Below are 27798 nucleotides of genomic sequence, written 5' to 3' on the forward strand. Positions count from 1 at the left end.
TTAAATTTTCTCCTTTGCTGCATATTTGAATTATGAGCTTTAAAACTATTCCCTTTCCTATTATTTGATTGTGAATGAGATGCACAATTAGTACTAAGAAAACTATGCTCATCTTTCAATATTTTATTCATATTGTCTCCTAATGTAACTAAATTTCTACTTCCTAAAAAGTACCTCTTTAACCTATCAGAGTGTACATTTAAAATTTTACTAGGATTTTTGACATCTTGAATCCTAAAATTCACAGGAGAAAAATTATCTAAAATTCTATATGGGCCTAAAGCTTTCCTTCCTAATTTCCCAACTCTTTTTATACTAGATTTATCATCTAACAATACTAAATCTCCTGGTACAAATGACTTATACTTTCTAAAACAATTTATATACTGCCTAGTTTTTTGAGAACTTAATTCTTTATTCACCTCATGAATAACATTAATTTTAGATCTTTTCTCATCTTGATAAAAAAAGGTTATTCCTAGACGATTCATCATCATCAGATTCTAGAGATCTAGATAAATAATCAGCAACTATATTTCTTTTTCCTGGAATATAAGCCACATCAATATTATATTCCTGCAGTTCCAGTGCCCACCTAATTATACGTTGATTTTTATCCTTCATAGTACTTAGGAATGACAGAAGCTGGTGATCAGATCCTATTTGAATAGGTTGTCCTAACAATAAGTATCTAAATTTTCTCAGTGGAAAAATTATTGCTAGTGCTTCCTTCTCTATGGTTGAATAATTCAATTCTGGATCTGATAATTTTCTACTTATAAAAGCTACTGGCTTAAAATCTTCTCCTTCTTTTTGGTCTAGTACAGCAGCAATGCAATCATTTGAAGCATCAGCAGAAAGATAAAATACTTCACCAAACTTAGGATAAATGAGAACTGGAGCTTTAGTCAATGCCAGTTTTCATTTGTCAAATGCTTCTTGTTGAGCTTCACCCCAATTGAATTTAAAACCTTTCCTTGTCAAGCACACTATGGGTCTCAATAGCTGTGAACAATTTGGAATAAATTACTGTAGAAATTTAACATGCCAATAAATCTGCGAATTTGTCTAACTGTTTTAGGAGGTTTAGCTGATAATATGCCTTCTACATTTGACAGAGTTGGCATAATTCCTTTGCTACTGATTTTATGACCTAAATACTCAACTTCTTTTAAGAAAAATTGGCATTTAGAGCACTTTAAAGATAGATTTGCCTCATCTAATCTCTTTAAGACATTCCATAAGATTTTACAATGGCTATCTATATCCCTTGAATAAATTAGAAGATCATCCTGAAAACAGATGACTCCACTTCCTAATATATCTGATAAGACAGAATTCATTAAAGACTGGAATGACATAGCAGAATTTCTTGCACCTTGTGGTAATCGACATAGTTGATATTTCTACCATCTAGTAGTAAATGCAAAGTATTTTCTGTCTTCCTTCTTCAAAGGAATCTGAAAGTAGCCAGAATTTAAATCCAGTTTTGTAAAATATTGTGATCCTTCCAAACATATCAATAATTCCACAATTTTACACAGAGGGAAATCAATAGGCTTTGTAACCTTATTGATGGCTCTCAAGTCTAAGACAAACCTCAGACTTCCATTTGGTTTTTCAATTAAGATGAATGGACTGTTCCACTGAGAATTTGACTTCTCAATTATTCCTGCCCTTTCATATTCCTGTAGTAGTTTCTGGCAACGCTCCATATATTTCAGTGGAGTCTGATATTGCCTAATATAAATAGGAGATTGAGTACAAATCTGCACTGAGTGTAACACTGCATTAGTGCAAGACATTGAAACAATATCCTCTGTGAAAACACCAGAGAAAAATTCAAAGGCAGATTTAAAGAATTTCAGAATTCTATCCCTTTCTTCACTAGTAATTGCTGATTTCATTGAATTCTGCACCAAATTCTCTTTTAATTCCTGAATATTTTCCTTCTCATCTTTCTTTAGAGTCTCAATATTAAACACTTGACCATTATCATCAGTGTCTTGAAAAACTTCAGGAGACTGCTCTAATTTTCCTTTGTCACCTGATTTCCTGTCCAAACGGCATTCTAGTCCACACAAGGACACTGTATTATCAACAAAATTACATGCAAAACTATGACGTTTCAGAAAATCAATTCCAAATATTACTTGTACATTTGGATTTGAGGATTCTGGAAGAACTATTAATGAATGACAAACTTTCAATGGGAAAACATGGAATTGAAATAAAAACATTTATTTGCTTATCAGCTAAAATTTCTGATTCAAATATACCCTTTAATTTAATTGGATAGCTTAAAACTGAAATGTCATTTGGAATTAGATTTAATTTTGTTAAACAAGCTATAAGAAATGAGTGAGATATGTGCACCTGTGTCAAGTAAGATTTCACAAGGCACATCTTCAATAAATCCTTGTAAAACTGTCAAAGGATTACCTCCATTAGCATAAGGAGCTAATGATACATCAAACTCTTTTAGGGTTGGAGCTGTCTTTAGCATTACCCATGTCTAGTGAATAGTTTGACATTTCTGTCCTTGCCAGTATGATATTGGAATAATAACTATTTCCAGATTTTTCTTTATTCTCTGATTTCTTATGTTGAAAACAAGATTTATCTCTAACATAATAACAGTCTTTAGCAAAATGACCAGGTTTATTACTTCTAAAGCATTTTGGAACATAACTTCTTTGAGATGTTTTATTCCTGTCAATACCATTAGATTTACAAAAGAAAGATTGATTATCTGCAAGATTATTGGATATTGTCAAATCAGATATCATCTTAAACAGAAGTTCCTGTCCTTGTACTATTGGTCTCTGTTGTCTTTCTATTTCTTCACTCAGAAATGTTTTCAGTTCCTCTAATTTTCCCAAATCATGTAATTTTACCTTGGAATCAGATTCTGGAACATTTTCTGTTAGATTTACAGAAATTTCCTTAGACTATTTCTTAGCACCTTTTAATTTTTGAAACTTTCCTTTTCTCACTTTATCTGTAGCCACTGTGCTAGGAGAATGAGTTTCATTATATTGGAAAGAGTTAACCTGTTTATTGTTTGAGGAATGAAATATATCTCTAAATCTCTCTTCCTTTTCTTTAACAAGTTCAAAACACTGTTCAAGATTTTTAACCTTTTTCTTGTATGCTGTTTCTTTCAAATTATCTTTAAGGCCAAGCCTAAATTGATTCAACAGTAACTATTCCAAATAGGATTTTTCTCCAGATGAAACATTAAATTCATGAGCAATGCTCCAAAGTATGATAATATTCTGAAGCAGACACCCTACTACCTTGAATGCACTTGAATTTTCCAAATGTTAGGCCCTAATTCTCTTACATTTGAAACTTCTCATATTAGCAAACTTTTAAAAGTTGCATAACTGTCAGTGTCTCTTAGTAAAGGAGATGTGTTTAAGAATGTTTTGGCATTGCCCAACAATTTATTCCGAAGTATAATCAACAAATCAAAATCTGACCATTTCCTAAATCTCTAATTTTTTCTGCATATCTGAAAAATGTTTCTACACTTTCACTACTATCACCTGAGAAAGAAGGTATTATTAAAGTTGGATTAATTAAACTAAAAAATTCCTCATCTTTAACTGAAGAAACTTCACAACTAATATTGCTATCTTCTGTAGCCATTTTACTTGAGTCAAAGTTTACTTTCTGGATTCTAAAAATAAAGTTAAGTTATAACCAATCCTGTAGTCGACTGTGCCATTGTTAATAATTTTGGTCGATTTTTATATTGAGGAGATTATTCATATATATTATCTTAATATTTATTCTACCATAGAGATGATCTCTGTTTCTAACAATTATTTTTTATTTATTTCCAAGTGTACCTATATAATTTTATATGCACAAGGGTTCACTCCAATTGGTGCAATGATCTTAACTCTTTCTTTCAGAATCCAAATAATCACTGACTCAAGACCAAAATACAAAATAAACACATTTAATAAAACAAAAACAACATATATACAACACTTCAAACAACTTTACATAACTAACTACAAATTAATTGGATCCAAGGCCTTTTTAAAATAAACTTACACTTAAGACTAGACTAAACACTTTGTTGCACAATCACAAAAAATGTTCATAGCCAGTTTCTTTCTCTGTCAAGGCCCTTTTCTGAAGAGATATAACTCCATTCTTCATTTTTTACGGGATCCTTTCTCATCACTTATGTAGCACACATTAATTCTTCCGAACTTAATTCCATCTCTTTTCTTCAGTAGAAATAATAGTCAGATCCGGCGTCCTTAATACAGGTGAAACTTCCTAATCGGAGTTTTCTCGAACATTCCTTTAGAACGTAAATAGCAAATTCTTCTTTTATTCACTAAATGCTTATTGACAGTCTTATTCTTCCAATTAAAAACAACTTACAGTTCTAAGATTCCTTTTTCGTAATCTACTATAAATCTTTCAATTAGTGTTTCCTCGATTATTCCATTTAAAACGCATATAGCAATATTTTCTTTTATTTATCCACATACTTATTCTACATTAAAAACTTAATAGTTCCACGATTCCCTTTTCGGAATATACTATTAATTTTCTTCCGACTGTCACATAAAAAAAACTCAAGTTCCTCCGAACCTAAATATCTGCCGGCCTGTGTTCTAAATTCCTTCCCGAACGCTCTCTTGTTTACAGCCGTTACTCAGATACCGAACGCTTTCTTGTCAGCTGTCAATCACTCATCAAACTTCTCGGCGAGAAACTAAGTACTGTATAGTAGTAAGACTTATACGTTGGTTAGACATAACTGGTAATTAATTTACGGAATTGACAACGCATATAAAGTAAATAAATTAAAGATAACTTTAATGAATCACTTCTATATTTCGGCAATGTCACATTGCCATCTTCGGGAACATAAAGATATGGTATGTGCACTAAGGAACTAACAAAGCAAATGAGGAAGAAAATAAGAACTAATTTTGTTCCTAAAGTCCTAATGGTGCCCTCTTGCGGGCTAATTTGGTAGTCTTGGCAGTTGGGCTGAAGTTCTCAAAATGAAAGTCTCCCAAATTTGGGGCAGTTTCATGCACCCAAATTTGTTGAGGTTAGGAACGTTTTTTAGAGCTGCTGAAGATTCTTTGAATAGTCTTTCGTATTTAAACTTGCTGCGATGGATTATTTTTGTCTTCTTCCAACGAATTTTATGGTGGGTATCTAAGGCATGGTCTGCCAGTCCAGAGCAGCTGTACTGGTGAAAACGGATGTAGTCTTGGTGTTCTGAAATCCTGATATTTGTTGTTCTGCCTGTTTGGCCAAAGTAGGACAATTTGCAGCTGCAAGGGACCTGGTATACACCAGGTAGGTCTAGGGGAAGTGGTTGGTCTTTGGTAGAGCGGATAAGGGATGCCAACTTTTTATATGGTCTGTAACAGGAAGTAAGGTCATATTTTTTGAGGATATTAGTTATTTTTTCAGAGGTGCCCTGGATGTAGGGGATAGTGATAGACTTGGTATAGTCTTTATTGTGGAGGGGGGTTGTGGTTTACAGGTTTTAGTATTTTTTTGGATTTTTTTGGGGTTGTAGCCATTGGCTAAGAAAGTGTTGAGAGTGTGGTTTAGTTCCATAGTCAGGGCCTTGTCATCTGAGCAGATTAATTTTGCCCTGTTATATAGTGTTTTTATCACCCCATATTGTTGTGGGGGGGGGGGTTTGCTGGTGAATGTATCTGCCAGTGTGGGTGGGTTTTCTGTAAACAGAGAAAACCAAAGATCCATCAAGCTGGCGGGTGATTAAAGTGTCTAGGAAGGGGAGGGTGTTGTTTTCCTCTTTTTCTAAGGTGAACTGGACTCTGGGATGTTGGTTGTTTAAGTGTGTTAGGAAGGAGTGGAGTGTATCTGAGCCATGTGGCCAAATAGCAAACACATCATCCACATAACGAAGCCAAATAGTGGGTTTTTGTGGGGCGGAGTTTAAGGCTTTCTCTTCAAATGTCTCCATAAAGAAATTGGCCAAGGGTGGGGAAAGTGGTGAACCCATGGCTGTCCCCTCTATCTGTTTGTAGAACCCATGGTTGTCCCCTCTATCTGTTCTACAAACAGATAGAGGGGACAGCCATGGGTTCACCACTTTCCCCACCCTTGGCCAATTTCTTTATGGAGACATTTGAAGAGAAAGCCTTAAACTCAGCCCCACAAAAACCCACTATTTGGCTTTGTTATGTGGATGATGTGTTTGCTATTTGGCCACATGGCTCAGATACACTCCACTCCTTCCTAACACACTTAAACAACCAACATCCCAGAGTCCAGTTCACTTTAGAAAAAGAGGAAAACAACACCCTCCCCTTCCTAGACACTTTAATCACCCGCCAGCTTGATGGATCTTTGGTTTTCTCTGTTTACAGAAAACCCACCCACACTGGCAGATACATTCACCAGCAATTCCCCCCCCCTCACAACAATATGGGGTGATAAAAACACTATATAATAGGGCAAAATTAATCTGCTCAGATGACAAGGTCCTGAGTATGGAACTAAACCACATCCTCAACACTTTCTTAGCCAATGGCTACAACCCCAAAAAAATCCAAAAAATACTAAAACCTGTAAACCACAACCCCCCCTCCCCCCCTCCACAATAAAGACTATACCAAGTCTATCACTATCCCCTACATCCAGGGCACCTCTGAAAAAATAACTAATATCCTCAAAAAATATGACCTTACTTCCTGTTACAGACCATATAAAAAGTTGGCATCCCTTATCCGCTCTACCAAAGACCAACCACTTCCCCTAGACCTACCTGGTGTATACCAGGTCCCTTGCAGCTGCAAATTGTCCTACTTTGGCCAAACAGGCAGAACAACAAATATCAGGATTTCAGAACACCAAGACTACATCCGTTTTCACCAGTACAGCCGCTCTGGACTGGCAGACCATGCCTTAGATACCCACCATAAAATTCGTTGGAAGAAGACAAAAATAATCCATCGCAGCAAGTTTAAATACGAAAGACTATTCAAAGAATCTTCAGCAGCTCTAAAAAACGTTCCTAACCTCAACAAATTTGGGTGCATGAAACTGCCCCAAATTTGGGAGACTTTCATTTTGAGAACTTCAGCCCAACTGCCAAGACTACCAAATTAGCCTGCAAGAGGGCACCATTAGGACTTTAGGAACAAAATTAGTTCTTATTTTCTTCCTCATTTGCTTTGTTAGTTCCTTAGTGCACATAGCATATCTTTATGTTCCCGAAGATGGCAATGTGACATTGCCGAAATATAGAAGTGATTCATTAAAGTTATCTTTAATTTATTTACTTTATATGCGTTGTCAATTCCGTAAATTAATTACCAGTTAAGTACTGTATAATGGCTGACACGTCGTCTCCGTTAGCGAAAAGAGAATGTCCTCATAAAACACAAAACTTAATATTTCAAACCGTAATAAATTTGTTTAAGGTAACACAACTATTCAAATCCGGTAAGTACATTAAATTTTTAACTGCTTTACATATCACTTTTAACAAAACAATTTCCATAACGGGCATATCGCAAGTGCCAACAATGCGTGTTATGAAAACAAAACTAATGAACATACTAATATAAACAATACGTAAAAATATTCAGAATTTTAATTATGATGATTTTTACACTACAACATTATAACCTCAATGCCACCTTTAATCTACCCCTAAACTTAAAACCATATTCAACTCCTCTAAGGATCTTCTCCTCCCATTAGCACATCCCAGAGTCTATTGCATCCGCTGCACCTGTAACTTACCGTACATTGGAGAAACAGGACGGACAATCCCTATACGCAAGAAAGAACACATTAAATATAACTATTATGGTGAAGCAGGCCTCTCAGACCACGCACTCAACACCTTACACCAAATCAACTGGAAAATCACCTGCTCTTTACACCGCACAAAAACCTGGTAAGAAAGGAAATTTAAGGAAGCCTGCAAAATCCTGATAAACCACCCAAATATCAACAACAAAGATGTCATGAAAATGCCAAGGATCTGGATAGCACACATTCAGCCTACCTAATATATAAGATCCAGCATAAGTCAGGACTCTAGCCAATCTTCAGCTAGTATTAGAAACCATTCCATACCAACTGGCTGGAATGTACATGTTGTTAATATATGTATATAGATAGATACTTGTTGTGCCCAACGTATTTCTACAACCAACAGATAACACTAATAATACGACTCTAGCCTTGATGTATATATATATATATACATCAAGGCTAGAGTTTTTTTTTTTTCCACCAGAGGGTAGGCCAACAATTGTTGTAGCCGTTGGTCAGTGTCTTTAACAAACCAGTTTGATTGTAGTGTAGTTTGTTTTCTGTGTATAGTTGTATGCTCCAGAAGATGACCTTGACATAAAGGTTGAAACGTCGAGTGTAGATTTTAGTTATGTTAAACTAGTTTTTATTTAAACATGGTAGTTGTCTCGATAATTTTCAAAAATGTAATTACTCCATACTTCAAGGATATCTTTTTCTCCTGTTTTCATGTTACCTTTATCATCTCTAACTCCTTTTACAGCACTCTTTCCTCCATTCCTAAGCTGCTTCAACAACCTCCAGAATATTTTGCCACCTTCTTGATATTTATTTTCTATATTCTTGCTAAAGTCCTCCCATGACTTTTGTTTAGCTGATTTTACAAAGTGTTTAGCTTTCTTACATTTGTCTCCGTATTCTCTAAGAGCACAGGCTGATTTATTTGCCAGGAAATTTTGATATGCTTTCTTCTTTTCCTTCACTGCCTCTTTAATTTCCTGTGTCCACCATGGAGTTCTGATTTGTCTCTTCTTGCACACAACCTCACCACATGCCTCTCTGGCTGAATCAATCAGGGGTTTTCTTCAAGGCTTGCCACTGAATCTCTAAGGTTTGGTTCCTGTTCTCAAACTCTTTCATTTTTTCTTCAATAATCTTTGTGTATTTTAGTCTACAGTTCACATCTAAGAGCTGCTCAACTTTTATTCACTTCATAACTTTCTTACATGTTATTCTTTTCAATACGAAATTCAATTTTATCCTGCTCAAGACTAAATAGTGATAACTTCCAATTTCAAATCCTCTGTACACCGTGGTGTCCTACACCAGGGAGAAAACATCACTATCAACAATAACATAGTCAATGAGACTTTTCTTATTCCTTGCCTCTTCTCTCCATGTGAATTTGTGCACATTTTTATGTTGGAACATGGTGTTAGTAATAACCAGTCCATGTCCTGAGCAGAAATCCAACAGATATTTGCCATTATTATTAGCTTTGCTCTTTTCTCCAAATTTTCCCAAAATATTTTTGTATGTCTGACAGTCATTTCCTACTATGCTATTTAGATCCCCAACAAGGACCAACTTTTCCTTTTTCATTGTGTCAAGCTGCTTTCTCTAAAGCATCAAAAAATGCCTCCACTTCTACCTTAGTAGAACCATAGGCACAAATAAATCTCATTGTCCAATTCCCCATTCTGATATTTGAACCACATCACTTTACTTGAGACTGCCTGCCATTCAAGAAGATTAGCCTAGTATTTTGTGTTGAATACTATGACTACTCCTTTTCCTTAATTGTCATTGCCTGAATATAACGTTTTGTATTTATTGCTCAGAAAGATCTCACCAGTTTGTCACCCCTATTATGTCGATCTGGTACTTATCTAATTCCTCAGCTAGCTCCATTTCTTTGCCATTCAGGTTTCTTATGTTGATAGTACCGATCTTTAACTCTGCTGATATTGAGTTGAGGAATGTGTTAGTAGTGCTAATCTCAGGTCACTTAAACAGAATGAGATTGGAAAGATTAGCAAAACCAAGGATTTTTTGTCAGGTTGGTAAGAAAAAGAACCAGAGGAAGACCAAGATGTAGATGGATTGATACAGTAAAAAGTCGCTCAGAAGACAGAAATATAAGATCTGATAATGTTAGAGTCTTGACAGATAACATATTAATTTGGAGGAAAATTGTTGATAGGAAGTTAATAATGATGTAACTTTTTCATGTAGTACTATCATAACATCTTGTAATGCTCCCCCCCCCCCCCCCCCCTTGAGGGATCAAAGCCAATTGCTCAATGACAGTTGTCATGGCAGGAAGCATAGAGAAACAGATTATGACATTAAGCCTGAAAATAAGCATTGTCATTCTTGTCAAACGTAGAAAGAAGAGAGGAAGTTGTTCTTGCTAAGCTCTGCATAGGTCTCAGTCATCTTACACATTCTTATTTACTGATGGCCCTTACATGTGTGAAAAATGCAGTACACATTTTACTATTTGTCATATTCTGTTCAGTTCCAGCACTTGACACAAAGAGGAATGAAATTTTCGTATATCTAGCCAAGCCATATACACTCAGGCACATGTTATCAGACTCAGACAGATTGCATGATGTTTTTAATCTTCTACAAAGAATTAATTTGTACAAATACATTTGACTGTAATTTTGTTTATATGTAGTGCTGCATTGCTTAACTTTATTTTTGTACATACATATTATATACTGATTTCTCTTTGTATATTTGTAAAATAATTATATATTTTATATTATATATAAAATAATATATAATTTTATTTATATGTGGATACTGCATTGTTTGACTTCATTTTTGTACATACATATTATTTACTAGTTTATTTTTGACTGTTTACGTACTGCTTAGCCTTTGCTGTAATATTGTTTATATGTAGATACTGCACTGCTAAACTTAATTTTGGTGCATGCATATTGTTACTAATTTCTTTGACTATGTACTGTTGTAATGCTTGCTGTAATTTTATATGTAGATATTGCATTGCCTGGCTTGGTTTTTGTACATGCATATTGTTTACTAGTTTGTATTTGAGTTTTTATGTACTGTTGTAACTTGCATATGGCTGTAACCTTTGCAGCAATTTTATATGTAGATACTGCATTGTTAAACATAACTTTTGTACATGCATATTGTTTACGAATTTTTCTCTTGGACTATTTATGTACTGCTGTAATTTTATTTATATGTATATACTGCATTGCTTGGCCTGGTTTGGGTTTTGTACATGCATGTTGTTTACCAGTTTGTCTTTGACTTTGTGTATTGCTGTAACCTTTGCTACGGTGCATTATAAACTGACCAACTAATCCCCTGAGGGTACTTGTCAGGAATTTGATGATAATGATGAACAACACCTGAACTTTTCAATACTTATATGCATCAGTCTTTTATCTCCCAGTGAAAGTTCTCTGTTTCTGTTTAGTTTGCTGCAGAGACCAAGAATAAGTAGCATGATGGTATAATCCTCCTTATAAAAAACATACCTATTAGGCTTGCTACACACATGGAATAGACAAAGATCAATCTACATTTAATCACAAAGTCTTATTTCCTCACCAGAAATCTTATATTTTTTATACTATTTTCATGTTTTACATTTAGAGAGTTCTTCCTTTTTTCCTCTCTTTTACGTTGCAGTGGCAAGGGTTTTCTATTCATTTAACTGCAACCGTACACAAGGATAAGTTGGTTAGCCCTATGCCTTCCAGTGTAATACATGTCTGTAGAAGCATTGCGTTCTCAAGGCTGGTTTGCCTGCTTGCGGGATGAAAAACCATAGACCCTACAGACTGGCTAACTTGGCTATGTCTGAGAAAGATCCTAAGCTCCTCACGTCAATGACTGGAATTGAACCCAGGACACTCCTTTTCCAGGCATATGGTTGCAAAGCACATAGCTACTCTGCTAACCATGCAGACATTTAGAGAGTTTTGTTATCTTTTTTTGTAACTTTTTTTAGCTTTTCTTTTTAGGAGGTTGAAATGAGGTCTTACATCTAAGGAGTAAACTAGGACATCATTATGAATTGAGATTACTCCTTTATCCAGCATTCTATGAAGACAAATGTTCATCATTTTTTTTATATGTGCCCTCAAGGGATGTACAAGCTAATATGGTAATACATGATTAAATTTGTATTTGCTATCAGTCATTTTCCTCCAAATTAGTTTAGCACCTGTCAGCACTCTAATATTGTCATATCAATCAATCCACTTAAACTTTGGTCTTCCTGTGGGTCTTTTTCTTGCCATCTTAGCATCAAACACCTGTTTTTCTAAATTTTCCTCTCTCATTTTATTTAAGTGACCTTAAATAAAAAAACACCTTAGATTACCTGCACTGTTCACACATTCCTGAATGCTAAGAATGTTCGATTTCATTCCTAATATGTTTCTTTTTTTATATATATACGATCCTGCCCCTGATCCACCTGTTGTGGTGATTTTTTCTCAAAACTCTCATATCTGTGGTCTCTGATCAAGTTCAGATCCCCCTAACATAAAACTGGTTTGATTAGTGTTTTGGCTGATTTCTCTCTTATTCTCTGTAAGCGTATTCAACATGGTTCTTTGCCATGCTCACTTTGTTTATTATGTTGTTTATTTCCATATTTAATTTTCCATCTTCACTAAAAATTGTGCCTAAATAGCTGACATATTTTACTAGTTCTATAGGTTCTTCATTGAAAATGTGACTGAAGTTTTTTATGTTTCTAAATATTTTCATTGTTTTATTACTGATTTTCATGCCAAATTTGTCACAGCTGATATTGAATTTAGTTAGAGAGTCCCAAAGAATTGCACTGGATGTTTTAGCATCACATCACCTGTATAAAGCAAAGAATTAAGTTTGATATCTCTGATTCTAATATAAGGTTTAATGCCAATGCCGCCTTCTTTCATAATGCAGTCCACGGAGATAGGTGCACTCTTTCTTACACCTGATTTTACATCAAATCATTTTCCAGTATTTCTTTCATTTCAAACTGCTGACTTACAACTTAAATATAAACTATGTATTGCTCTGTGTATTGTTTCATTTACCTATAACTAGTGTTTTGAAAAGCTTTTCTCTGGGCACCTTGTCATATGGCTTTTTCAGATCTACAAAACTAAGTGATCCTTGTTTTATTTAATTTCTCAACTGTTTGTCATTGAGAAATAATTTATCATGACAACCTCTATTTTACCTGAACCCAGTTTCTTCTTCTCCTCCCACAGTTTTTCTTAGCCTAGTCTCAAGTATGTGTACTTGAATCTTACCTAAGACACTTAGTAGGGAAATTCGTCTGTAATTCTCATATTCAGCTTTATTCACTTAGTCCTGCCATAACCATACTTCACTAAATTGCTACCAGTGATGGAGTTGCACCATGGACAAGGGGTCAGAATCTCCAGTCTGCATTCCTTACAAGTATGTGGAAGTCTCCTTTCAGTTATTTGGCTTTCATCCCATAATATCAACCTTGTAAACAAAGGTATTATCCAAGGGTAATCCCCATAAACAATGGCAATGTCAAGAATCATATACTCAAAAATATTTGTTTCTCACTGTCCGTCATAGTAACTTATATGAAAGAAAGAAACAAGCTGACAACTTGCATAAGTCATATTATTTCCTGTGTGTTCATGTCTTCTATCTCAGTGGTGTCTATAACATTGATTGCAATCAGCCAGTGGATCATGTAAAGATTTTTAGTTTATTACCATTAACATAACATTGATTGCAATCAGCCAGTCGATCATGTAAAGATTTTTAGTTTATTACCATTAACATATTCCTCTTAAGACAGCAATTATCAACATACTTTGTTAAAAATTTGTTGGTAGAATTCAAAGAAATGCATCACTCACATTCTAATAACATTGCCAAAAGTACATCCATTCATAGAAATAATTTTGCTTGAACAACTCCACTTGATGGATTCACAACTCACATAACCATATAATATGATACATGTTGTATACAACACTATTCTACCCCAGAAAAAGACAAGGTGCACAAGTTACTGGTTAGTAGTAGTGTAATGGTAACACACGTAATTTGTTTTCCATTTGCCTATTAGCAAAGCAAGCACAGTGTAAATTAACTTTTTTTTTTTGCATTAACAACAAAAAGAAGGAAACATCACTATCATGAAGAATGGGAGCAAGATTATTTTTTTGTTGTGATAAAAGACACGTTTAATTTGTAGAGTTAGTGTTGTGTTACCAAAGAAAAGAAGCCTGGAATGATAGTTTCAGACAGTACACATCAACTATGAATTAATTATCCATGAAATAGCGATTTGCAGAAGGCTAATGTCACTCATGCTAAAAATAAGACTTTCATGATGGTGCAATTTTCAAAAAAGGATTTTTAGAAGCAGCTGATTCCTTTTTTGTGACTTAAAAATAAGTCAGAAATTGTTTCTGCCATCAGTGATAAAAGAGCAATTATTGCAAGATATCAAGGACTGCCATGCATTTTCAATTGAGTTCGATGAATCCACTGTAATAGTTGATAAATCCAAAATGATTATTTTTATTAGAATGGTTTTTGAAGACTTTACATTAAGGAAAAATTATGATAATTCCATTGAAAGGCAGAACAAGATATGAAAGATAATTCACATATCTATTTACTATTTTAAGTAAACAAAGTTGATCTTGGATGGATATTAATCGGAGAAGTAGATCTAATGTAAAAATAGTGGACACCTATATTCTATTTAGTCTCTGAACAAACTATACCTTGACTATGCAAAGTAAAAATGTAATGAAACTGCTATTCCAGGGACACTGCAAAATTATAATTTCAAATTTCAATTAGCATTTCAAAAATACTGGTATTTTTGAGGATTTATAAATAGTATGTTATCTTAACTAATTTATTTACCCTTATTGGAAGTTTTGCCACTTGGTTATACTGTAAATTAAATATTCTAAGAAATCATATTCTTGGTTTAATCCCTTTATCCAAGTATAAACAAATGAAGTTTGTGCCTGAAGTAACTTCAGGACTGGGCAACTCGTATATAGAAGCTAGTGACTTCACATCCCTTATCTTAGTATTATTCCATAATGCAAAGCACATATCCTTACTAAGTCTCTCACTGATGAGACCTCAATAAAGGTCGAAACCATTCTGGGTAGTGACCCTTCCCATAATGTATAATGCTATGTATTATGGGAAAGGTCACTATCCAGACTGGTTTCGACCTTTATTGAGGTCTCATCAGTGGAAGCCAGACCCAAAAGTGATACCAAGGTCGAAACCAGTCTGGATAGTAACCTTTCCCATAATGCATATAGAATTATACATGTCCATAAGGATATGTGCTTCGCATTATGAGGATACCAAGGCAAGTGATGTGAAGTCACTAGCTTCTATGTACGAGTTGCCCAGTCCCGAAGTTACTTCAGGTGTAAAGTTTGCTTATGCTTAGATAAAGGATTAAACCAAGAATATAATTTCTTGGCATCTTTAATTTATTTATCCTTAATTATGGTGTTTGCATATGCAACATCTTATTTTTCAAGGAACTAAAATCACATTATTATTTCTAGGTACTGAATTTAAGTGAAACAACACTTCAAGATCTGCAAGATGTAGATCAAGATGCAAAGTCCCAGTTAATACAAGTTCGAGAACAGCTGGCAAAGCTGCTTCAGAAATGAAATTGATGCTGTATAATAATTTTTATTAAAGGTTTAGTTCACTTAGTTTTAATCACAATGAATTTCTGTATAAAATTTTTATTCTCAGATAATTGATAAAAAAAAATATGTAAACTCGAAAGTAATGAACAAAGTAGCAAATAATTTTGCATTAGCAGAATTCCTTTATTTCCTAAATTTTTTTTTTTTTTCACTGATTTCCTAATAATTTATCATCTACCATCATGCAGAAATGGAAATCTGAACCAGTTACATTTGTATTTTGTTTCCCAGCAAAGTAGCATTTTTTTTTTACCATATTTATGATAATCAGTAGTTTTTGACATTACACCTAGTAAGTGATTATCTTTGTTCTTATAATTTCTTTCACAGTTGATTGACCTAAAATAAATTAGCAGCATGGATCAGGCAAGAAGAAGAGGCTTGCTTACATTTGAGTTGAAGAGCTGTAAATTGTATACCAGAAAAAATACACAAGATGGTAGACTATTCCAGAGTGTAGTAGAAACGAATGAAGAGGGGAAGAAATATATTTTATGGATTTGGAGTTTGAGCATGAAAGAAAGTTAAATAGCTGCTGCACATGTTTCAAGGAATTTAACAGAAGATAGCAGAATTATTGATGTTGGTTCAGATGAAGTGTTCATGCAGCAGTAGAAACTGAATGCCTGTGTCAGTGCACAGAGAGAATTGCTCCCTTCTCTATTGATCCAAGTTTTTTTTATTTAAGCTCTTAGGGGGACACTATCCCAAATACGAGAGCAATATTCAGTGGTTGGGAAGATTTGTAAAGGTTTAATGGCTGTTTGGAGATAACACCTTGAGCAAAAAAGGAAATCCTAAATTTTGGGATGCAGAGAAGCCAGTAGTTGCAATGTATTTATGCATGAGAGAGATTTGATGTTAGCAATCCCAAGAAGAGCAATCTCATTAAATCTAGATATTGATTTGGGTTTTGTCAAAAATAAGACTAGAAGAAACAGTTTTTCGTGAGAAATAAAGCAGAATGATGTTTAGCTGATGTTATCAATTATCACAGTTATTTGAATCCCATTGCAGATTGTTTTGCAGGTACAAAATCATGAGTGGTAGAGACTGATGTTTTGGAGGGTGTAATTTATGTAGTGCAAGACTTATCAAATGAGGAGGAAGGAGCATAACGTACTCTTATCATAAAAACTGTATTGGATTGGTGGTATCTTCTATATATCGGCAACTGGGTAAGTTGCTGATATATAGAAGGAAGAGGGTTGGTGATAGAACAGAATTTTGCAGATCCTCAATAGTAATAGCATAAAAGATAAGGAATCATTCCACGTAGTGTGCATCTGGTCAGAAAGCTGGCAACCGAGTTGCAGAAGTCACAGGACAGACCAAATGATGAGAGCTTAGTGCGATGTGCAACATAAGCAGATCCAGGTTCATCAGTCACAGAATGATATTAGCGATTGTTTATTAGTTTGGGTGCCTTCAAGGCAGCATAGGAGTTGAGTGTTAATGATTCTTTCCAGACTATGGAGAGAGCTAGAATAAGAAAAATTGGGCAGTAGTTTCATGGTAAGAATTTGTCACCCTTTCTTAGAAATGGGTTGTATGTGAACTAATTTCCAGGCTTCCATTATAAAAATTTTTTATGCTAATTAACTTACCTAATTCATAACAGTTAATTTTATGCAGTTATGATTTAATACTGCATCTTTACATTTGTTTATATTTCTCTCAACTGCGAATTGCACCACGTATAGTCTAAGTGTTGATAAATTTTAACTTACAGATCTGTGTATATTTTATGTATTCATGACATACCTAATTTTTTCAATATTTCTAAGTTATGGGGTTCATCTGAGAGATATTTTAGAATTGTTGCAAATCTCCAAAAAAATTTTCCAATATTTTTATTCAAAAAAAAAAAAAGTAGTGGACCGGTGCAGTTCAAACCCTCATTCTTCAAGGATTAACTGTGTATGTACGAGTCATTGAAGTTTTCCTGTAATTTTTGAAATCTTTCAGTTACATCATCCAATCCAGGAATGTATAAACCTAGAATATATATATATACATTCCTGGATTGGATGATGTAACTGAAAGATTTCAAAAATTACAGGAAAACTTCAATGACTCCAAAGCTTCTGAACAATTTCATTCTCTTGACAAGGTAAAGAAAGACATGGATTAAGGCCTTAATAACAACTGCTTCAAGTGAAAACAATACTTCACTAATGTTATTGACTTTGCAAAATATATCTTCTTAGATGACTTATCCACGTGACAAATGTGCTACAGGAGAGATGACAGCAAGGCTAAAATCCAAAGGAAAAAAAAGATTTTCTCCTTACACATTTCAAGGAAGGTATTATGAGATACCTCATGCAAAATGTTTCCTTAAGCTTGGGTAAAGAATTAAAACAAGATATGTATATTGTTATGCATTGTGGAAAGGTCTACTACCCAGATTGGTTTCAAACTTTGAGGTCTCATCGAGCTAAACCCAGGAAGATGTTATGGCTAAATCAATTCATGTCATATTTTCCATATACAAATAATAAAACAGTGTATTGCTGGTTATGAACTAATTATATTTGCCAAGTGTAAGCAAACAGTTTGCACATGAAATGTCTTTACGACTTGTATATAGAGGCTGTTGACTTAACATCAATTTAGCCACTTTCATATGGAGGTAAACAAGTCATAAGAACACATACAATTAATAGAGATATCTACTGGCCTCATAGCCTGAGTTGCTTCGGCCATAAATGTAATATAACTTAATCTGACCTTCACATCCTTGCCTCAGTATCCCATAATGCCAAGCAGCATGTTAGTCATGAAGATATTTAACATGTAAACTTTGTTTGCATAATTTGAGTAAAGGATTAACAAGAATATAATTTCTTGTCAAGTATACAGATCTGCTGACTTGCCTCAATGAATTTTTTTTTTTTTTTTTGTAGGATAAGATAATCTTCATAATAAGCTAACAAATGTTATAACTTAAATGTAACTATAGAATATGGTTCAAGGCACTTCACAATCTTGCTGCACTTTGTATCTAAAGTCTTAAATTCCTTCTCTGTTCAAACTACACAAGTGCGTGTTTAGACATATTATAATGATTCACACTTTCAAAGAGTTAGGATCAACTGCTATGACACTAAATATACCTTCAGTTATCTGACTGGCAAAATTGATTCTTACCAAGATCAGATAAGAGATTAACAGATATCTGATAATCTCTCAATTATCTGTTCCTGTGCCCATTTGAGTGTGTGTGTGGGGGGGGGGGAGAACAGATAATTGGCCTTTAGAACATACACAATTTATAGACAAAAAATGCTAGCGGTGATGGTGAGCAAGAGATGGTGTTAGTGGTTCACTGTAGTTGTGGAGTAGGTGCCCTCCTTGGAGATGTCACTTAATAATAAATTGAAACATCAAAGTAAATGTTTTTATTTTTTTTCCCCTTCTTGTTTCAAGAGTTCAACATGAATTACAAATGTTATTTTCCAGATCCTTTTCATCCCATACTGTGTAATGCATTATGTAATTTATAAGAGTCCAAATAATAAATAAGATTAAATCTTTTATTTTATCAAAATTCTTGTAACTATCCCACATGATATACACCTCAATAATCAGAAATAACACCTCTTTAGCTCGGTTACTTTTAGAACAATTTTTTTACAGTAATAATTCTTATATTGAATGTTAGATTAATGATTTTTAGATTGATATGCACTGATGAAGTGTATAAATCTTTATCAATGACATAAACCTTTATTTTTAATTTTATCACTATCTTCAATGTCACTTTTGATAGACTGTGTAAGCACAACACCAAAGATAAAGGCCCCGATTACTAGAAAACATCCAGCTAAAAACATATATATTTGGCTTTTCTTATTGTCCAATTCTGGATTCTTCTTCAGTATCTCATTCAGAAAACATAAACCTAAAATGAAAAAAATAAAATGCACATGAAATCCATCTAAGGACTATTAAAACTGAAATTTGGAATACTCAGACAATGCAATCCATCAAAAAACTACTGCTTTCTGATAAGAATAGCATGACAAATATCCTCTACAGGATTAATGATACATTGCAGTGCACTCACTATCACAATTTTAATTGTTTATATTATGACCTGTCAACATTATGTTGACATGTCATAATGTAAACATTTCAGACATTGTGTCTGAAATTTTCAGACCAAAACAACAGATCAATAGCCTTCACCCTGGAAAAAAAAAAAGGTTGGTAGTTTACCATTCTTGGAAATCCCTCTTACAAGCACAGCCTCTGGCAATTTATTAACTAGTGTTTATCAAAAACCTATCTTGACTGGCAAATACCTTCGTCAAAAGTCTGCTCATCACACATCTCAAAAAATCGGTGTTATCAAGTCTTTAATTAATATCTTGACTGGCAAATACCTTCGTCAAAAGTCTACTCATCACACATCTCAAAAACTCGGTGTTATCAAGTCTTTAATTAATAGAGCACATACCGTTTACTCCTCTCCCTCAGAATTTACAAAAACTTTTCACTATCAAAACGTTAATGGAATTTAATGGTTACAATCCTAATCAAATCCAGCAGATAATTGACTCCTATGTTCCAATCCCTTATATTTCTGGCATCTCAGAACCAATTGGCAGAATTTTGAAGAAGTATCATCTCATTCCCACATATTTTCCTATCAACAAAATTTCTTACCTGTTGCCTGTGTGAATGTAATTTAACATACTTTCGACAAACAGGCTGTGGAAAAAAGAATGAATGAACATCAATATTATATTGAATACATGAAATCTAAAAAGCACAACATAGTATTGACACTAAACACAATATCCAGTGGGATAAAGCTTCTTCTCCATAGATGCAAGTTTAAATACGAACGCCTTTTCAAAGAAAATTGCGAAGCCCTTTTACATCAGGCAACTCTGAATCGATATGATTGTCTCTCTCTCCCAAAAGTTCGGGAGATTCTTATTTATGTAACCACCAAAGAAATTGTTTTTAATAATTATTTAATATTAATTTCTAGCATGTGACCGGTTTTTAATTGGTAATCCACTGACTTATGTACTTTGAATTGCTTATTTACACTGATGATATACTGTTATTAAAACACTTAAGGAATTGAACAACGTAGTTAAGGATATAAATTAAATTAAACTTTAATAAATATTTTCCGATATTTCGGCAACGTCACGTTGCCATCTTCTAAAGGAACTTGCAAATAAAGTTACGTGCACGTAGGCACTACAACACAGAAACTGGGAATGAAGAGATGAAGCTATTGTTTTCCTAACAGTCCTGATGGTGCCCTCTAGCGGGCTAAGTAGGTGTTCTTGGCCGTTGGGCTGAAGGTCTGCTGATGTAGGCCTCCCAAATTTGGGGCAGTCGCATACAACCAAATTTGTTGAGGTTTGGAGAATTTCTTAGGGCTGATTCCATAAAGAGTCTTTCAAATTTGTATTTGCTACGCTGTATCACTGTAGCATGTATCCAGAGCATGGTCCGCAAGCCCAGAATGACTGTATTTGTGAAAACGGATGTAGTCCTTGTGTTCCGAAATTCTGATATTCGCTGTCCTGCCTGTTCTTGGTGTTCTTGGCCAAACAGGCAGGACAGCGAATATCAGAATTTCGGAACACAAGGACTACATCCGTTTTCACAAATACAGTCATTCTGGGCTTGCGGACCATGCTCTGGATACACGCCACAGAATACGGTGGAAGAAAGCTACAGTGATACACCGTAGCAAATACAAATTTGAAAGACTCTTTATGAAATCAAATTTGGTTGTATGTGACTGCCCCAAATTTGGGAGGCCTACATCAACAGACCTTCAGCCCAACGGCCAAGAACACCTACTTAGTCCGCCAGAGGGCACCATCAGGACTGTTAGGAGAACAATAGCTTCATCTCTTCATTCCCAGTTTCTGTGTTGTAGTGCCTATGTGCACATAACTTTTTTTGTAAGTTCCTTTAGAAGATGGCAACGTAACGTTGCCAAAATATCGGAAAATATTTATTAAAGTTTAATTTATATCCTTAACTACGTTGTTTAATTCCTTAAGTGTTTTTATAATGCATAACCAACGTATAAGCCTGTCTACGAGATATACTGTTAATTTCAGTACGAAATATTTGTACCTTTATTTCATTAAAGTTAATTATTGTGGTTATCATGTAATTTATTATGCATGGTAAATTACTATTCCTGGATGTCCTGATCAACAAAAATGATACTGGAGGATTAGTGTTAGAAATCTACAGAAAACAAAACCACATAGTTTCATATGATGATACAATGACTGTGAGTCCGTTTTAGAGGTAGGTACAACGGCATCTCAAACCCCCCCCCCCCCAAAAAAAAAAAAATAAAAAATAAAAAAATTAACTGGGCTTGGGACTGTCATAGCTGATGAATCGGGCCTATGGCTGGGTCAGTATTTCTGACTGTAATCCTTGTGTGTTCACTGGACCAGTTTGCCTGCTTGCAGGATGAAAAATCCTGCTGCCCAAGACCAGCTAATTTGGCTATGGCTGAGGAAGATTCTTAAGCTCCTCATGTCGCTGATGGGAATCGAGCCTAAGACACTCCTTCCCCAGGCATATGGTTGCGAAGTGCAAATCAACTAGGCTAACCGCACGGACAAAACCACACAGGTACTCACTTGCATGCAAACTCAAACAGGTATACTTTGTTTGCTTACACTTGGATAAAGGATTAAACTAAATTTATTATAGTTATTAAGGCTTTGTTACAAGCTTATGGTAAACTTGTAACAAAGTATTTATTCCTTACATCTCTATCAACATACAGCTTATAGTAATGTTATTAACATTCTCTTTAGCAGGGGCACATCAAAAAAATAGCTAGACCTTTAAAAGAAGTGTATAATCTCTGCACTACTTCCAAACCTCATTTGAAGCTGGCTCCAATTATCCACTTCCTAAAGATCCATTCTTTCCCCTTTCTGTTCGAGATATTTACAAGTCCCCCCCCCCCCCCCCCCTTGCAACTCATGTTATGGACAAACTGGAAGATCTGATTTGGAGAACATAAGAAATACATCTGCCAACATAATTATGGTCAGTATGGTCCAGCTGCCATGCCATGGATACTTTGCACAGAATCAAACAGGGAAAAAACTACAATGCTTCACTGCAGCAAATACAAACAAGACTTTTTAGAATCAACAGATTAAAAAAAAAACTAAGTAAATATAGTTGTGTTGAACTTCCCATTATTTGAGTAACATTTGGGAGGTATTCATTCCATTAAACCTTATTATGTGCATGCAAGCTCAATTCACCATCCTCACCAAAAACTAGATATCATTACAACTTTGAAAAATAGCCTTAAATTTAATTCAAGATGATGAAATGAAAAGAACTTGAAATCCTCTGACAAACTACATCCCATGCAAGTTCAGAAATCAATTACAAAGGCATATCTATAGTAATATTTGTACCTTTTCTTTCCTTATCTTATGTTGTTAACACACTGAGACAATAGCCCAATTATTCAAGTCCATCAATATTAGAACAGCCTTCAAACCAGTGAACACCTTACAAAGCTTCTTCCATTCTAAAGATAATGCTCCATTTTATGAACACTGGAGTACACAAGCTCTCATGTTGTTGAGCTCTTTAATAAAGATAATCTGGGCTAATTTCAAAATGAATTGGACAATGAGACTTATTTGTGACAATGGTCCACAAAAGGTTCTAATAAGGAAACAGTAGAGAAATTTCTCCCTCTCAATAAAGTAAATAAAAATGATTATGTAATATTAGCAGGAGACTTAAAAATACAAAAATTAATAATAATATAGGGATATATAGAGAACAGGAATGGTAAAAAATTGATCGATTTTGTAGTTTTAATAACTTTAAAATAATGAATTATTTCTATAAACATAAAGACACATAAATATGCTTGGGCAGCAAGAGGATGGAAATTGACATTAGATTATTTTATCTTAAATTAAAAGACAAAGTTCTCTTTAGATGTTAGAGTTCACAGAGGATATGAAATAAGTAGTGACCACTTCCTCGTTGAAATAAAATTAAGATAATGGCTCCAAATAATAAGAACAAAGAAAATTTAAAACATTTGTTTATAAAACTAGATTATGAAATGACAACGAATTAACCAATATTTAAATAAAATGAAATGAAGAAATAGTAATAGAATGCCTTAATATAAAAATGATACTAAATACAGCAGCAAATGAAAGTTTAGGAAAGACCAAAAAATTCAATAAAAAGAAAAAAACTGAAGATAGCGGACAGCACATCAAAGAAATAATCAAAATGAAAAAAGAAGCATATCATCAATGCTTAATTAGTAAAAGATTAGAAGATGAAATAGAATATAAAAGAATAAGAGCTATAGCTAAAAGAGAAGTCAGAAAAAGACAGAGAATCATGGAATAAATTTGTTTTAATTTAATTTAGAACATGATTTATTTAAAATAAGACCCAATGTATATAAGATTTTGAAACATTTAAGTACAGATACTAAAGAAAATGTAAAATTAAACACTGAACTGAAATTAGAAGAATTTCTATGCAGAATTAGAAATCAGCCTGAAAGAAAAAAGAAATGGAAAATCATCTCGAGAAGATAAGGTTCAGAATTATATATAAATATGCAGGCATAAGGTTCAAAGAAAGACTTATTTTTAAATAAAATCTATTCAACAAATAATCCACCAATAGAATGGAAAAAAGCAATTGTGATCCCTATCTTTAAAAAAGGCAGCACAAAGGATAACCCTAAAAATTATAGAGGTATAAGTATTCTAAATTCCTGTTACAAAATATATAGCAGAATTTTAAATAACAAACTAATAAAATATTTGACTGCTTTTCCCTTTCAGTCGTTTCTGACCGTAGGTGACTTTATAGGCTTTGCCTACAGAGTATTACAGTGAGATTTTTTACAGAGTAGTTCACCATTGCTTTCCCCAATCCCCCTATTTTATCCGAGTTCGGGACAGCATATGGCTGGGATGTATTCGTGACTGTAATCAGCATGTGTTCACGGAGCCAGTTTGCCTGTTCTGGGGGACGAAAAACCAGAGTTTCCAGGTGAAAAAAATCCCCTACCTCCGTACGAGACTGGCTAACTCGCCTTTAGTCAAAAGAGACCAGATAAAGGAACCACACGTCACTGACAGGAATCGAACCAGGTCTTTCCCACCAAAGGGCTTCATCTATACTGACTGAGCTACAGAGGCTCTGAAAACTTTAATTTAGAAGTACAGAATGGATTTAGAAAAGGGCCTTGCCTAAAATTAATAATAGAGAAAAGAAGAGAATTCAATTTAGAAACATATTACATTTAGTGACTTTGAAAAAGCATTTGACAAAGTTAAAAGAAGCATTTTATTTAACATATTAAAAGAAAAACAAATACCAAATAATATTCTAAAAGCTATAAATATATATGAAAACAATCATATACAAATAAGATTAAATTATGAACTATCATGTATGAGAGATAAGCCAAGGAGTCTGACAGAGATGTCCCCCCTTTCAGCAACTCTTTTTAACATTTATCTAAATGGAATAAAAATTTCCATCAAGGTATTAAACTTTCTCCTACTGTTAACTTAAACACTCTCCTTTTTGCTGATGACCAAATAATAATTGCAAATTATTATTTGGTCATCAGAAAGATATTTTAAATTTAAATGAAATAGCCAAAGATTATAGAATGATAATATCAACAGAAAAATAAAAAACAATGGCCTTTAAAAGACAAGATCCAGTAAGAAATAAAATAGTAATAGATAAGATTTTAGAACAGGTGAATTCATTTAACTACCTAGGATGTATGATTACAAATGAAAAAGATATAAACCTAAAAATTATGAAATATTTAAAAATAACAGGTTTAATTAACTCTATATTTATACCTAATCTAGTTCAAAAACAAACCAGACTAAAAGTATACAATACATTAAGCCCTACCAGTCCTATTGTATGGAAGTGAAATCTGGACAATAAAACAAAAAGACAAAGATTAATAACAGCAGAAAAGAAGTTTATGAGAAAATCTGCAAAGTATACCCTATTTGATCACAAAAGAAATGAAGAAATTATGAAAGAATTAAACCAAGAACCAGTAATAGAAAAAATTTAAAAATATAAACATAAATGGATGGAACACATTCAAAGAATGAAAACAGAAAGATTACCAAAACAAGCCTTAAAGTACAAGCCATTAGGAAAACAAAAACCAGGATGCCCTCTTAAACGATGACTTCTAAGGCTGGAACAGGCCACTTTAGGCCTAAATCCTTGACAAGCATGATGATGATGACACTGTGACCTTTGTACTGAGGTCATCAACAGGAAAACAAGACATGAGACACAAGCTAATGATACTACACAAAAGTAAGATACATCTAAATCTCATTTAGCCTTTGGTGAAAAAAAAATAATAAAATAGATCAGAACTGCTCATGCATGGAGATAAAAAATTTTACAATTGCTATTCTGCATAATTCACTGTCTTGGGCAGAGGGTCAAAGTTCAGATAATTGGGTACACAACTATCATAGTACCCACATGTAAAAAGTGAATTAAAACAAATGAGAATTTCAGAGGAATTTCCCCACAAAGTGTTCAAGGTATAATTTATGGATGCATATTTGAGAAAAGGCTAAGGGAAATTTGAAGAAGAAACTGGGTTCAAGCCCAACAGAGGTTGCGAGGATGAAATCTTCACTTTAAGACAAAATGTAAACATCCCAGGACAACAATCAGTGATACCATACTGAGATGGAGCACATGCAGTCAAGTGCAGGTGCTATCTGCAGTGGACAATTCACCAAATATGACTGTAGAGTGCTATGAAGGATAATATGTAATAACTACCATTTGTCAGCTGACACGTTGAATGCACAGTTCTGGGCATTGACCGAAACAAGAATCTACACAAAAACATAACTTGGAAAACTGTGTTATGGAGTGACAAAAAAATGCTACACTCTCTACTGAGCAGATAGATGGGTGTGGTGGATGCCCAGTAAACATGTCTTACCAGAGTCAGAAAGGTGCCACAACACTGAATTCCGAGAGGTATCTGGACATTCTGGACATAATGCTTCCTACTTTGTGGCATTTCTACGGAACAGACCATTGTCTTTTTTTCAGCAAGACAATGCACCATATCATAAGGCTGCTGCTGTAACTGCGTGGTTTATGGAGATAAACATCACCACACTTGAATGGCCTCCAAAGAGAACTAATCTCAACCCTACTGAGCATCTATAGGATGAACTGGAGTGTCAGGTGAGATCATGGGACACCCGCCCCCATAACAGTCCAGGATCTCATTACGTGCCTACAGGAAGAATGGTTGAAAATTCCCACTGATTGCTAATGTACACTTGTGTAAAGTATGTCCTATAGGAATGCTATCATTGTAGTGAGAGGAGGTCCTGCATCTTATTAAGGTGGGTGCCATAGCTATTTCTTTCTCACATTATGGTGTCCGTTGACTTCTTTCCAAGCAGTGTGTGTGTATGTATATAATCTATATATGGGTTTTAAGGCTAGTTGGAGCTGAAAGAGGTACAGGAAGATGATCGGATGTTAAATCCAATGTGAAACAACTTTATCTGTATGGATCACATTATGAGGAAAGTAGCATTAAATCTAATATTAAAATTAGGGATACTTAACTCAGCTCCTCACTTCATGCATTATACTGTTGAATGGAGCCAGTACAAATTGGCAGGATTCCCGAACTAACTACAGTGAACAATTTCTATATTAAATTTTGCATGAAAATCAGCAATAAAAAGACAAAGGTTATGAAAACAGGCATGAACATTAAGAACATCCAATGCATCCTGAATGGAAATCTACAGAATAAGTGAAGCATTTCAGCTATTTAGGTGCAATTCGTAGTGAAGATGGCAAATTAAATATAGAAAATACATTGGTGGTCTGAAAAGTTCTCGGCCTAACAATGAAAAACTGAATTTATAATTTCAAAATTATTTTTATTTTTCAACATAATCTCCCTTAAGACTAATACATTTATTCCAGCGCCAATATCCCATCCCTCTAGTGGTTCTCAGTAAGATCTGCAAAATACTCCTCTACAGCTGCAATCACCTCTTGATTCTAAGAGGTGGATGTTCCAACAATTTATAATGCAGATCCCTTAATTTTCCCATTGCCAAAATACCTTTGTGGACAGGTGCTTTGTCCTGATGAAAGATGATTTTTCCTTTGGCAAACCGGTTCTTTTCTCACGAATTTTTTCATCTAG

The 27798-nt window shown here is 34.2% G+C and overlaps 2 protein-coding genes across 4 annotated transcripts in view; one reads left to right on the forward strand and one right to left on the reverse strand.

Moving 5' to 3' along the window:
* The window catches only part of LOC150096543 (borealin-like), a 160517-nt gene extending 144879 nt beyond the window's left edge, over nucleotides 1-15638 (forward strand). For both annotated transcript variants that reach the window (XM_090408031.1, XM_090408030.1), the window contains exon 8: nucleotides 15378-15638. In XM_090408031.1, the coding sequence (XP_090264157.1) occupies nucleotides 15378-15488 (111 nt within the window). In that variant the 3' untranslated portion in view covers nucleotides 15489-15638. The remainder of the gene's footprint in view (nucleotides 1-15377) is intronic.
* LOC150096544 (sodium-coupled neutral amino acid transporter 7-like) overlaps nucleotides 1-27798 on the reverse strand; it is a 182294-nt gene that overhangs the window by 10671 nt on the left and 143825 nt on the right. The window contains exon 8 of one of the 2 annotated variants that reach the window (XM_090408028.1): nucleotides 19056-19437. The exons of the other annotated variant lie outside the window; for it this stretch is intronic. Within the exon in view, the coding sequence (XP_090264154.1) occupies nucleotides 19247-19437 (191 nt within the window). The 3' untranslated portion in view covers nucleotides 19056-19246. Of the gene's footprint in view, nucleotides 1-19055; nucleotides 19438-27798 lie in introns of those variants that run through there. 2 annotated transcript variants of the gene reach the window in all.

Source organism: Typopeltis vanoorti, chromosome 18, assembly GCF_054136105.1.
Source record: "Typopeltis vanoorti isolate ZY-2024b chromosome 18, IOZ_Tvanoo_1.0, whole genome shotgun sequence".
Lineage (NCBI taxonomy): Eukaryota > Metazoa > Arthropoda > Arachnida > Uropygi > Thelyphonidae > Typopeltis > Typopeltis vanoorti.